The sequence below is a fragment of the Ambystoma mexicanum genome, chromosome 2q, assembly GCF_040938575.1.
Source record: "Ambystoma mexicanum isolate Mex_15411 chromosome 2q, UKY_AmexF1_1, whole genome shotgun sequence".
Lineage (NCBI taxonomy): Eukaryota > Metazoa > Chordata > Amphibia > Caudata > Ambystomatidae > Ambystoma > Ambystoma mexicanum.
This window is the reverse complement of record NC_090924.1, coordinates 450,114,052-450,128,151: the sequence shown is the minus strand read 5'-3', so window position 1 is coordinate 450,128,151 and position 14,100 is coordinate 450,114,052. Positions and strand designations below refer to the sequence as shown.

At 44.3% G+C, this 14,100-nt stretch overlaps 1 protein-coding gene across 1 annotated transcript in view; it reads right to left on the bottom strand.

Moving 5' to 3' along the window:
- LOC138568759 (uncharacterized) overlaps positions 1-12,026 on the bottom strand; it is a 149,438-nt gene extending 137,412 nt beyond the window's left edge. The window contains exons 1-3 of the mRNA XM_069646542.1: positions 11,894-12,026; positions 1,432-1,647; positions 1,178-1,321 (exon numbers count right to left, since the gene is read on the bottom strand). Coding sequence (XP_069502643.1) covers positions 1,178-1,321; positions 1,432-1,632 — 345 coding nt within the window. The 5' untranslated portion in view covers positions 1,633-1,647; positions 11,894-12,026. The remainder of the gene's footprint in view (positions 1-1,177; positions 1,322-1,431; positions 1,648-11,893) is intronic.
- Between the last annotated feature and the right edge of the window lie 2,074 nt (positions 12,027-14,100).

Sequence of the window (14,100 nt, the reverse complement as noted above, 5' to 3'; positions counted from 1 at the left end):
CTTGTTCCAGAGTGCGGGGGTACGGGTTGGGAAGCTGCCCCCCCTCCTCTTATGCGGTTGAATCTGGGGGTGACGAGGCAGTGTTTGTAGGCCGTGCATTGTGGCCTAGTTGGTTTGCACCTCGAGATTCTGGTTATCAGGTAGTAGAGGGCATTGTTCGAAAAGCACCAGTGATCGAAGGTTGAGATCTTGAAGTTCATCATGTCCTTGACTGGAAGCCAGCCGGAAACATGTGACAATGTTCACGGATGCTCCGCTTAGTATATCACCTTAAACACCTTTCCACTTATCATAAAATTGCCTGTGTCCCAGTTTTTCTATTTGTTTGGACTCCCTGTACTTAACTACGTCTTGTCTTCCCTGTTCATGCAAAATAGTGTTTATATGCTGCTCCATATGCAAACTTCTGTATGTAGACATCAAAATCAAACTGCAATGCTACGGTGTGATCATGCTCAGTTATGACCACCCATTACATGGTTTGATTTTCAGGTGAGTGACTAGTTATTGTGTGATAGCACGCTAGTGAAAGTACTTGTTATTTTAAATTATATTTGTGCCCCTTACTGCATGACTTCCCATCAAAAGCAATATCAGCACTTTATGTTTGGTGTGAAAATATCCCTTGGAATGCAATCTTGTTACCGAGTCATTCTTTATTATTAGACTTTTGTCTTTTTTCAGGACTATACTGGCTCATATTTACTACTTACCCTTATTATTTTGTGTGACACTTGGGTGTCTTTCTATCTGCAGGGGAGAATCCAAGATCGATTTGTTGCCAGCGTTGGATACCATGGTAGCCACTGGTCTGAGACGAGACCCTTCTCGGGACAATATATAGGGATAACGTGGGAACTCTTGCTAGCAGTTCTATGAATAGGTGCTTTTACTTTGCTAGTATGTTTGGCATTCTAATACTATGTGGTATATTCGCGTGACTCTAGAAGAGGTACTGCATCATTTGTATTTGTATTTATTGATTTATAAAGCACCACACGCCAAAGCGCTGATCATCATTGATGTTACAGTCAGCTTCTAAAGAGGAAGTTACACTGCGCATAATTGTTTGCTAAGTTAGCCGAATTCGGTCATATGGTGGTCCTGGTGGAGAGCACATGTGGCCACCTAACCTCTTTGCTCCTTCAGTCTTTGGTTCAAGGCATGCAGTACTTACATAGATCATCCAGGCCGCGTATCGCTCAGCGAGATTATACAGCACAGAGGCTTCATTCAGATGGGTCATTATGACCATGTCTTCAATCTTATCGTACTTGGGAGGATTCTGAGGGTAGACCTGAGTATCTTTCACTGTTACAGTCTGAAAAGGAGCAAAGATAGGAAAGGTTTACTGTGGGGACTGGCAGAGTCGTGTGAGTGTATCATGATATATACATTTTTCAATTATTGTTCATGTGATATGCTCATTACCCTTCCATCGTCGGTCTTGACGGTGACTTTGCCACCCTCTCGGGCCGTGACGGTTCCTTTCACGTAGAGCTCTTTTTCGTCATCCACGTAACAAGTGTTCTTGGCATCAAATGGCCTGTTCTGGGCTTCAAGCCGCTCTTTGTCAGTCTTGCGCAAATACTGCGCTGCCTCCCCAAACACTGCCATTTCTGAGTCCCCCATGGTTTCAGAGTATCACTAGGAAAGCAAAATAGTTTTTATGTAATTACAAAGCAACTCAAGTCGTCATTGAGTCATTTATAAAAACAAACATAATCTATATTGCTGGTTTACGTTGGTAAAATCTAAATTTACATACATGAAAATGATTATAGTCCACTTCAAGATGTTTCGCTACTTATAATCATTGATTTGTCCAACCTGCTTTTGTGGTGGTGGGCCTGATTTACAAAAAGAATTTCAACAGGACTTTCCCATGTTAAAACATGTTTGTGAATCAGGCCCATGATGTTTTAGTGTGAAAATGGATTGTGCCACTGTAAAATGCTTTTGTAAATCAGGCCCAATTAATTCTTGCATTCATTTGGCCACTCAGGCCACAACACATTTTCATCCGCTGCAGTGTTAAATGGAGGGGATTTTTTAAATGTGTGGTAGTGTATTGTAGCACCACTGTCATATTCATTAACGCTAGTTCTAAAATTCGACCATAATATTGTTCATTTTTTATACTACCTTTTTAGTTTGAGATAACATGCTTGCACACGATCACCTTCTAAGCCAACTAACTGGATGTGCAGTCCGTGAGCCTGATTCACAAAGGTTGTTTTTCATTGGGAAAAACGGTTTGTAAATGAGGCCGAGTGTCTCCTATTGACTTAACTAAGACTGGATGCAGGCAAGTGCAGAATCCCCTCCGAGCTCACACTGCAGAGAGGAAGCAATATGCTTCTAGACATAAATCATAAACCTGCATCTGGAGAATGCCTTGCAAACTTCTGTTTCACACACACGCAGGACGCGCTAGATTCTATGTGCTGTCTGCTCCAATCATTTTTTTGTTATTTAATCTTTTATAACGCTCTTAATACCAGAGACCAGTCTCTAAGCACGGGACGGGGATTCAAAGCTGTGTTTCTCTGTGTGGTCTTGCTTCCAAGACAAACATTTTTTTTGCCCCTGAGCTATCCTCCTGGTAATAAGTGTCATGGAACTGTTTTCTAATTATGTTCGTGCATCATTTCACTGGCTAATAAACAATAAAATGTTACTAGCACGTAAAAATACTGGTGTCTTTCGAAAATAGAAACTATTTAACATCATGCTGTTTGCAGAAATCCTATCTGACCGTTTTGCTGGCATATTCCGGTTCCTCTTGCCTAATCCAAGTCCCGTCTTTCTCCTTTTAATTTAGCATCTAGTGGCGCTTCAGTACCATTGCCTGATAAAGTCTTGTTTTAAGAAAAGTGGGGCCTGGGAATGTCTGATCAAAGCACTACAACCAGTGTAAATTATGGCCCTCTTTAATTTTCTTTGCTCTTTTGGTTTTCCTTCCTCTTCCAAAGCCTACATAGAGGGAGTCCGACTCTTATCACTATTTTAATGTTTTGTAATCGGGACAAATGGGCTGATGCTCCTACTCCTTGATTTCTAAGGGCCTGATTTTGAAAAGCGTTTTTCAGTGTGAAAATCTGATTGAAAATCGCTTTGCAAATCATTCCCCCTGCGTTTGTAGGATAGCCTGCCTCGAGAGCAGGGGAACATCACAATCATGTTAGATTTAGGCAAGTCCTCAAAATGTATCTATTTGACTTCTGCAGGACTCCCTTTCTCTGTCTTACATTCTTATGGGCCAGTGGCATGGGATGTAAGCTGTGTTCTATATATATATATATATCCCTTCTTCCATTGTTGATGTTTCCTTCAACATACTCCTTTTACACAGCCTAAACTTGGCTGTGCTGCTCTCAGAATGTAAACTGAGGCAGCCTTTAAATTAATATTCTGGATTGTGTTCTAGAATCTGTATTTGCGAACCCAAATAAATCAGCTTACATGGGTCTGCTTGAGCACATCTCAAGCCCATCACACAACCACACTCCTAGTACGAATGTGATTATTAGGTGGAAACTGTCTTCATTATAAAACCTCAACAGTACAGACAGAATACAACTAGCTTGCTTAATTCTGCATGTTCTCTTTAACACATCCCTTGAGTCAACATGCATCCAGAACCCCCACAAGCATTACCCTTCCCCTCATCTCTACACCTCTAACTATAAAACTCTCAGGCCCTGATTTACAAAGGAGTTTATTTAAATGAGAAAATCCCATTGGATAACGCTTTGTAAATCAGGCCCTTGCTGTTAATCTAACCCAGTACCCAAATGAACACCCTCCCCCCCCTTACACTCTCTTTTCTTTTTTCCTTGTCCTCCATAGACCATATTCTGGATACCCCTTGTGTGGGCACAATATGCCAACACCTAGACGAGCCTCTCCCCTGTGAAGCTACTACTGTGGTGACTTTGCACTTTATAAAAGATTTCTAACATAATTGTTGTCTTCTCTTGTTCCCTAGGTGTAAGTCCCCTCATTTTTGGTTTTGCCGAATTATTGTGGTGCAAGCTACAAATTTGCCATAACCATTGTTACAAAAGAGAGAGAGCTAGGGAAATTGGGTTTTGAACTGAGAATATCTGGTTGGCATAGCAACCAGCAATGCCGTGGCACAAAATGGCCAACTTACTAAAATGTCTTTTTCCAAACTCCTCCGCCGTACTACCCAATAAGGAGCTCCCTAACAAGATTTGCTCCAATCAGCAGTTTTGTAAGAAGCAAGTCGGATGTGCTTTCCATTTCCCAGCTGTGTAGTGATTTGCCTTAGTTATTGGGCTATTTTGAGCTATTTTGCATACAATTGGGCTATTTTTTGGTTACTTTTGGCAACAATCTTTTTCTTATTATTCTCAAGGCTACCTCTTTACTACCACCACCCCATACCCACTCTCTCTACCCACACCCCCATTCTCTCTACCCTCACCCAGCCCACTCCTGCTCTCTACCCCCCAGCAAACCCCCCCCTCATTTCATATGATGGTTGGGTTCTGTTTGGGTTATTTTGGGTTAAGTTTGACAAGTCCTCCAGAGGCTATGTTGTTGTTCATGTTTCCTTCTCCCAACCAACTACTGCCACTCAGCCTCTCCACACACACTCTCCCCCACCCACTCATCCATCCCATGCCCCCACTTTCTCTACCCCCACCCACCCTACTCCCACTCTCTCTACCACAATCCACCCACCCTTCCCCACTCTCTCTACACCCACCCCCACTCTCTCTACCCCCACCAGCCACCCCTACCCACCCTTCCGCCACTCTCTACCACCATACACCCACCCTCCCCCACTCTCTCTATCCCACCCACACTCTCTCTACCCCCACCCATCCTACCCATACTCTCTATATAACCCCACCCACCATACCACTCTACCCACATTCTCTCTACCCCCACCCACCCAAACCCCACTCTCGATCCCCATCCCCTCTACCCCACTCTTTCTAACCCCACCCTACCCCCACATGCTCTATACCCACCCCCACCTTACCCCCACACTCTGCACCCCTACACACTCACTGCACACCAACTCTCTCTGCCCCCAACGACCCTTCCCCCACTCTATTTACCCACACCCACCCTTCCCCACTCTCTCTACACCCACCCCCACTCTCTCTACCCCCACCAGCCACCCCTACCCACCCTTCCGCCACACTCTACCACCATACACCCACCCGCCCCCAATCTCTCTACCCCACCCACACTCTCTCTACCCCCACCCATCCTACCCATACTCTCTCTATAACCCCACCCACCATACCACTCTACCCACACTCTCTCTACCCCCCCACCCAAACCCCACACTCGATCCCCATCCACTCTACCCCACTCTTTCTAACCCCACCCTACCCCCACATGCTCTATACCCACCCCCACCTTACCCCCACACTCTGTACCCCTACACTCTCACTGCACACCAACTCTCTCTGCCCCCAACGACCCTTCCCCCACTCTATCTACCAACACCCACCCTTCCCCCACTCTCTCTGCCCCCACCCACCCAACCCCCTCTCTCTTTACACCACCCACCCACTCTACCCACACTTTCTCTACCCCCACCCACCATACCTGCACTCTTTCCACCCCCACCCACACAACCCCCACTCTCTCTGCCCCCACTCACCCTACCCATACTCTCTCTATCCCACCACCCACCCTACCTTCTTATTCCCGCACCCACCCACTCTACCCCTTCAATTCCCCCACCCACCTTAGCCCTTCTATCTATGCCCTCTCATCCGTCCTCTTATACTCTCACTTTATTTCTTACCCCCTCACTCTCACTCTTTCTCACTCATAGTTCTTCTTGCTCATCGTCGATGGCTCCCTCTATCAATGGCTTCCTCCCTTGCTCTATTCCCCTTCTCATTGTTTTGCACACCTACACTCCTTATCACATCCTCCTTTGAAACTCTGCACTTTACTTCTTGCACCCTGGTGCCTATGAATGCAAAATACAAAGAACAGCAGTAAACGCCAAAACTATTAGCATTACCAATGCTTGTTTTCAATTGGAACCTTACTTCTCATCTCTCTTTGTCTCCCTATACATTGCTGATAAATTGAATATCGGATCAGGAAAGAAAGTCAACTGCTTCAAACTAGCAACATGGAAATCTGGTCCTGTTTGAACTATAACCATCAGTATTAGCGGGGGTCGAATTTGAAAAGCCCCTTTAATTTTTTAATTTTTTTAAATGTTTGCATTTATGTCAGCGCACAAAACCCTGAGGCATTTCGGTGCTAGTTACAGAAAGTGCATGGTACATTTAATGAAGTGCTAGAAAACGCATAACGGTTAGAGTCAGAATTTGTGTATGTGGGCAGACTGGCAACGCATCACCTCAGGGTGTGGGGGGTTACATCAGGCGTGCAGACAAGCATAAGAGACAAAATAGGTGTGTGTATGCAGACTGGCAAAACCTTACGTCATGGTGCGGGGGGGCTTCATCAGGCATGCAGACAAGCATATGAGACAAGATAGGTGTGTGCATGCAGACTGGCAAAGCCTCCCATCTTGTTGCAGGGGGCTCCATTAGATGTGCAGACAGACATGTGCAAAACATAAGGTTCATGTGCAGTGCACAGGCTGCATGTCAAATTAGATAGTTGCCGACAGGATAAGATACATAAATCGCACACAGGCTGACTGGTCATAATAGGTGGTAGCAGACAAGACAAATACAAATTCAAGGTAGGCATAATGTAAGAAGCTAGTCATTAGTAGGCATATGGGACAAGATCGATGAGTGTACGCAAACTGGCAGAGACTCGCCTCATGTTGTGGGGGATTCGAAGGGGGTGGAGGGCTACTACACGTGTGACCAGAATATGCAGTAGCATAAGAAGGCGTGACCATTTCCATAATACCAGTCCCCTGCTCACTCTGCCTCCATCCTCTCCAGTCTGATTCTGAGGGACACAAGGCCCTGGCAGCCTCCCCCTGGGTATTGTGGCACTTGGCACAGGCTGTACAACTTTGCAAACAAAGAATCAGACAAGAGGACCATTTCTACATTGGCACGATAACCCTCTGATTATGTCATCAGCTCCAGGAGGAGAGAATGATAGACAATGTGGGTGGCTCTTCCCGAGCCACACAGAGCTTTCAAAGGTATTGGTCCGCCATAACACCTACCATTTAATATAATCCACATCAATGGTGCTTACTCATGATATCACACATGGAAACATGATAGGGTGAATCAGGCACCCCTGTCCAATGACTGAGGGCCTGATTTACACAGCATTTTACAATGGGATTGCTCCCAGTGGTGGCACTATCAGTAAAATGTTGTACCCATGCTCGGCCCCATTTTTATAAAGCATTCCCTTTCCTTGTTTTCAACATTCATTTGAAACACCCCTTTCTCCCAAAATCAACACCCTGATTCTTGAAAATCTCTTACCTGCACAAGACAACCAGACATCTCCATGTATTGCCCTACTTGTCTTCACCTCACATACTTGTTTCACACAATAATCTTTTGAATAAAATGTGCAAGTGTGCATGCATTACACTATTTCAGGCTTATGGAATGCAGGCATTTACTGTGGAGAATACACAGAATGAGGGGCTTTGGAATGCTAATGTCCAGTGAGCTCTGACTTGTCAGGGAAAGCCGCCATTAGCACTCTCTATTTCACACTTATGTCTGCCCCAGCCAAATAATAAAAGATAAGACATCAAATCAACTTGGGGAATGACCGGGCCTGTGACGGCCAGCTCTGGCTTTTACCATCACACTTCAAAGCCATGGTTAGTGCCAACATTCAGTATGCAAAAAAAAACCTTTGTTAGGTTTTCAGGGAGGCAGACCTCTGCGTTTACACTTCAAAAAAGCACAATTTTCTGTGTTTTTGGGGACAAGGACACGTACCACAGAGCAATTTAAGTGTCACCACCTAGGGATTGCGCCACTGTAAAAACTTTTTTTTAAATGTATTGTTTTATATTGATGTTGTTGAAAATTCAATGCAAACATAATAAAACTGATTGGAATAACACATTTTCAAGCAATGATTCAATATTCAAATGTAAAACATATAACAACTTGATAAAAACATGGCATTGCGCACCACACCAGTTCATCAGTTAGTGTTAAAATTCAGACTGCCTTGAAGTGCATCATTTGATTTAAGATATGGCTGCTTTTATGGGGATGGAGGGTAAAATTCCAAGATGTAATGGATCATTTACTATTGCTAAATTTAATGAAATATATCGACCATTAAAAATTATTTTCAACATATACACTGGCACAAGTATTCTAAAGTTTGCAAAGTATTTGTAGAAAAATGTCTTTCTTATTTTTGCAAGGCTTGGACATAGGACGATTAAGTGTTGTAATGTTTCTGGTTCCTTAGTATTATGGCAAAATCTACATATATTCTGAACAGTCTGAAGCATTTACACTTTGCCCAGGTAATTTGCTAATCATAGAGCCAGAGTTTGAGCTTGGCTCGGTTTGGATTGGCTATTAAAAGAGGTTCATCAATGTCTACCTGAGCCATTATCAGAAGGCATTGGTTCTTCCAATGCGCTTAAAGACTGGTCAGATTGATCTGCGAGAGTCTGAGCTATGTCAGGCACTAAGCTATAGGGGGCATATGAATAAAGAAGACATTTCCTGTAAAGAGCTACGGTATGCCAGAATACAATGATTTTTAATGATAGCAAGCCCAATTCATAACGTACCTCTTGGATTGGGAAGCTTGATGTTAAAGTGCCTTTTTCCAGTAGTGACCTTCTAATAGATCACACTTGGCATGGTATTCTAAAAGTTTGGCTTTATCTCCATAAGTGACAATGGGAACTGCTCTGCTTGTAGACGTTAATGTTGTGCTTTGAAGAAAATTTGCCATATTTCCGTTGAAGAATCTTATGTCTGGTTTATAGTTTCTATGGGATGTCATGGACATTGGAGGACGCACCAACCCCAAATACTTATATCACTGCAAAATTACCAGAGGATGAGCATTCATACTCCATTTGAAAAATGTGTTTTTATTTAGTTTAGTCTTAGACATTATGAGGCTATTGGATTTGCTGATGTTGATTGAAAGAGAGTTAGCTGCTGCATAGGACTCAAGGGAGGCCAATTTCCTTTGTAGGCCTATTGGTGTTTTATCTAAAATTACTAAGTCATCCGCATACAACAGCCATGATATGGGGAGCTTACAAATTTTAGGGGGAAATTAAATAGTTTTATTCATGTGGGGCTCCAACTCATTGGTGAAGAAATTGAAGAGAACAGAAGCTAGAGTGCAGCCTTGTTTAAGGCTGCGAAAGGCGGGAATAGGTTTAGAGAGGAGGGCTTCTTGATTCAGTTTGACTCGAATTGAGGTGTTTGAATAAAGATGAAATATCAAATTCAGAATGTAAGAGGGACACTCAGTCTTGGTTAATTTGTCCCACAGAAGAGCTCTACGTACCGAATCAAAAGCCTGTTTGAAATCTGTGAAGGCTAGGTAAACCGGTTGGGCAGAGAGAGATACATGTTTCTTTATGGCAGATAGAATTAATAAGTTGACTGAAGTGCCCAAACCCGGGACATATCCGGATTGATGAATATCTAATTGGGAAGTGGTACAAAGCCATTTTGAAAGATGTTTAAGGATTACCCGGGCAAAAATCTTGCCTGGGATGTCTAGGAGAGCTATCGGCCTGTAATTTGCGGGCATGTCCCTGTCTCCCTTCTTGAAAATGGGGATTATAATTGACTGTTTCCACGACGAGGGGATAGAACCTTTGAGCAAAATCTGGTGAAATATTTTCAGTAATGTGGACGCCCAGTGGTCTGAATGGGATTTTAACATGAGGATATATAGACCACCTGGGCCGGGAGCCCTAGAGGTGCTCTATTTTTTAATTTCCAAACTAAACATAATGTCATCATGATTGAAGGTTAATATTTGAAGATCGTACGAGGAGGAAAGGGGAATGGGTGTTGAAGTGGTTCCCTCAGCAAATAGGTCAGTATAGTGTGTGATCCAGGTTTGTTCGCTAACTGAATTAGTCATCGTCGGGAGTGCCATGGTATTTGTGCCGGTTCTTAGCAGTTGCCAAATCTGAGCACTAGATTTAGATGCTTATGCAGAAAGCATGGCTTCTCCATCCAGTAGTGTCTTTTTTGCTAAATGCATTCTGGACCAGTTTCTATATTTTGTCTAGATCTTTCTTAGCATAAGGACTTTGTCTACTGAGGCCCCTTGCAACACGCATCTCTGCTCCCTTCTACAAATAGTTTTAATGTTCCTAACTTCCTGATCATAGGTATGTTTATGAGAGAAGGAGGGTCGCGGCCCTCTATTGGAATGTTCTATGAAAATGTTCAGGAATGTGGTGTATGGCTCGAAGACTTGGTTCTCAGTTGGACAACAAGCGTTGGTTAAACAGGCAGTAAGATGTTGTAATTTGGATTCTGTCCAAGCTAATCGTAAAAGGTTTTTGTAAATCAGGCCCTAAGTCTGCTCCAAACCTTCCGACCTTTCGCAGATAGCAGTTTGATTTCACCTTATAAAATATTTCTCTCAACAATGGTATGTCCCACCCTTAAAATGATGAAAGGCTGAGTGAGACACATCATATGCTCGGCTGGAGGTACTAGCCTCAAATGGCACATCCCAATAATCCACCTCATTTTACAGCGTTTAGAATGACGAAAGGTAGAGTATGACCCACCTGACATGAGGCTGACACTGACCCAGCTCTACTTGCTGGTTAACAATCATAATACTCCTTTATTGCCTTGAAAAGAGTGAAAGGCAGAGCCAGAGTACCTCCTGGCCTGACATGCGAATGCCTTTTCACAGCCCTACTAGCCTTTCATTGAGAGGTATCTCTTTCTCTATCTGCCATGCGCTGCAGTACTATTTTTCCTCTCTGCACGCTCCTCTGTGTTGCTCTGCGTGGTTTCTCTTTTTACCCACCCTCTGCCCACAGGCCCCTCCATGATTCACCACGATACAAAAGCCAACACTAATGTTCCTGCCCTAATGTTCTGAGTGTCTGACCCGATATTCTCAGTGCCTGCCCTGGTGCTGTGAACGCCTGCCCGGAAGTTATGAGCGCCTGCCCTAAGGTTCGTCTTCATGTATTTTATTGTATGATTTTTCCACTGCATGCCCTTAGTGGCAGCATCAGAGTGGTTTGCTGGAAGGGGGTTTGAATGCACCCTAGCTACACCAGGGGTCTGCAACCTTTCGCTCTCCAGATGTTTCGGGCAACAATGCCCATGATATCTGCTTATTGACTATGCTGATTAGGGATGATACAAGTGGTCCAAAACATCTGGAGAGCCAAAGGTTGCAGATCCCTGGTCTACACTGATGTTCTGTGTGCTTGTCATTGGGTTCTCGTTACTTGTCCTGATTGACACGTTATCTTACACTACAGAAATACATAGAAGCAACATAAGTAAAGCAAACATAAAACAAACTTTCCCGAAAACACTGCAATTGCCCTACAAAACTATAAACGCTCTCTGCACCTAGCTGCTCCTTCGTGCACCCCGCTCCACTGCCACCCGCAAATACCTCAATGCTTGTTGTAAAGAGCTGTGTATACTGGCAACTTGGCTGCGTTCACTTTTATTCTGGCTCCCTGCGTACAACTGAAAGGTGGCCACTGAGGGCCTCCCCGCAGATTACCCCCCCAGCCATGGCCTTGAGCATCTGAGCAGATAAGGAATCCGGGTGAATGGGGGATCTGTGAGACTGTGCGCTCTTAACCCCACAGGCCTGCTTCAGAGCTAGGGGGACCCAAGGCAGCAGGGATGGGTGGGCTGATCTGCAGCCACTGGGGGCTACTCATATAGATGCATCGTTTCATGGGGCGGCTGCTGTTTGGGATGAGGCTGCTTACCTTGCAACACCCTCCGCTTACGATACGTGTTCCCCAGTCCCCTGTGAACAGAAAGGAAATGTGTTAAGCCACAACAACGTAAATGGAGACCCCTGTAAAAAATAAGAAATGCGTTAAGCAATAAAAACATAAATAGACTCCCCTGTAAAAAAGGCATGAATGCACTGAGCAATGAAATCATAAATAGACTCGCTTTGGGGCAGGACACAGCAGGTGCGGCTGGAGATGGGGAAGCTGCGTTTGATGGCGCCTGCATATGTGTTCACACATCGTTAGACGCAAGCAGGCAGAGTTACGCCATCAATACAAGGTGACCAGCTGTGCGTTATCTAGGATTTGGCCTCAGAATAAAGCACCAAGATGGGGCCGCTGGCATGCACGTATTCCCTAGGCAGGCATCAGTGGTCACAAGCCAAAGGCTGTGTCACTTTAAACATGGGACCGACGTCTACAAAAGGCGATGATCGAGAATCACAGACATGCTTTACCCAGCTGTCAGCTCTTCGGCGTGAGGCAGTGAGAAATGACTACAGTTCGAGGCGCGCCACGTGTTATGCAACCTTAACGATAACACCAGGGCAATCACCCACTGGAACTTGCACTAGAAATCATACTCCCCATTGCATTGCAATGCATGCACTCCGCAGCTGCCTCTCCAGCCAGAGGGCTTTACCCCTGTTGCGCTCAATTCCTCCTCCCAGTTCCCTATATTATATATTGGTTGCGTGCAAAGATATGTGCTCCCGAACACAAAAATGCACCAACGGAAACTGTGTGTGTCCCAAAAACATATTTACCAGTTGCCCAGTGCCCTTTATGAACAGGAAAACCTTAAACTACACCAGATCGATGCATTTCTTATGTTAACGTTTGTAAGTGGGTTTTCCGTGGCGTGGGCAAGGGGGCCCTACACATCCTTTTGAAACAGGCCCGCAAAGCTTCTGCTGACCGTGACTTTGCATAACGAAAGCACGTTGCCTTATGGATGTTTTCTATAATTGGATTCGTGCCTGTAGCGACATTCTGCCATTGTATCAAAAATTACAGTGCTTAATGTGACGTCACTTCCACAAATGCCCGTGTTGCAAATTGTAATTGTAATGGTTCATTTATAACTCTCTCAATACCCAGAGGTTTCTAAGCGCGTATCCCCGGATCACTCCACATCATCTTGATTCCATGAGGAGTGCCTTGCCTCTGAGCTATCCTCCCGAAAGAGTACCCCGATGGAGTGAGTGTTGTGTGGATTGCCCAATGTTAAATTTAACAACTATCTTATTTTTGCATTTGACTGTCTGTAATGCCATAGATAGAAAGTATCTCCAGGCTAACAAAGAAATCGCACTTGTCTCAGCTATATCATTTTTTTGAGATAGCACACGGCGATGGGAGAACCCCAGTTTTTGACTACAGTATTACTGCCCACTACAGTATCCACTTTAATTAGTGCTGCTTATTTGGGGTTCGTTAAAAGCCAACACAATGTACACGATGTAATTGTTGGACAGACACAAGATGCAGCGATGCTGTAAATGGATCGATTACAGAAAGTCTTTATGCCAAATTATTGGAAGACATCAATGTAATGAAAGTGAAATGGAGCAAACAAACTATGAAAGCGCATACATGAGAAAGACAGATAACGTATTCCGCATGCAGTAGATAACATCAGCAGGGTATCTACAGTTGAAATACTTACCGAAACCCTGAGGCCAAATGGCCTTCCTCCGCTCTTATATAGGAAAACAGCTGCTGATTCAGCACTTCGCTTGCCATTCCGCTTAAGGCAATCAAGTCATCGTAGCCTGAATAGCGGAATGGAACCCAACACAGCTACATTTGTATTAACCCTATAAATAGCTAGGGTAATTAAACGTGGCTATTCCAAACCAGATGCCAAGCTCCTTAGCGTGTCTCGGCGCCACGGGAGAGTAGAAGGCTGGTTTACTAGCTTCAGAAAAGGTTTTATTGCTGCATCTCGTATGCACTGAACGTACCCACAGTCTTGCTGCTGTGCTAGCTAGCGACCAATGGCGACCTTAAACTTGTATCTCTTGTCTCACAATAGTCTTCCTTGCATTGCATCCTTTGTGTCTCGTTCTTAACTTGTTTTATGGAAAAGCTCTGCTAAACCCGCCTTTGTATATTTGAGGTAATGTCAGGACGTATCATTCCTTCATACTGTATAACAAGGAATGCGATACATT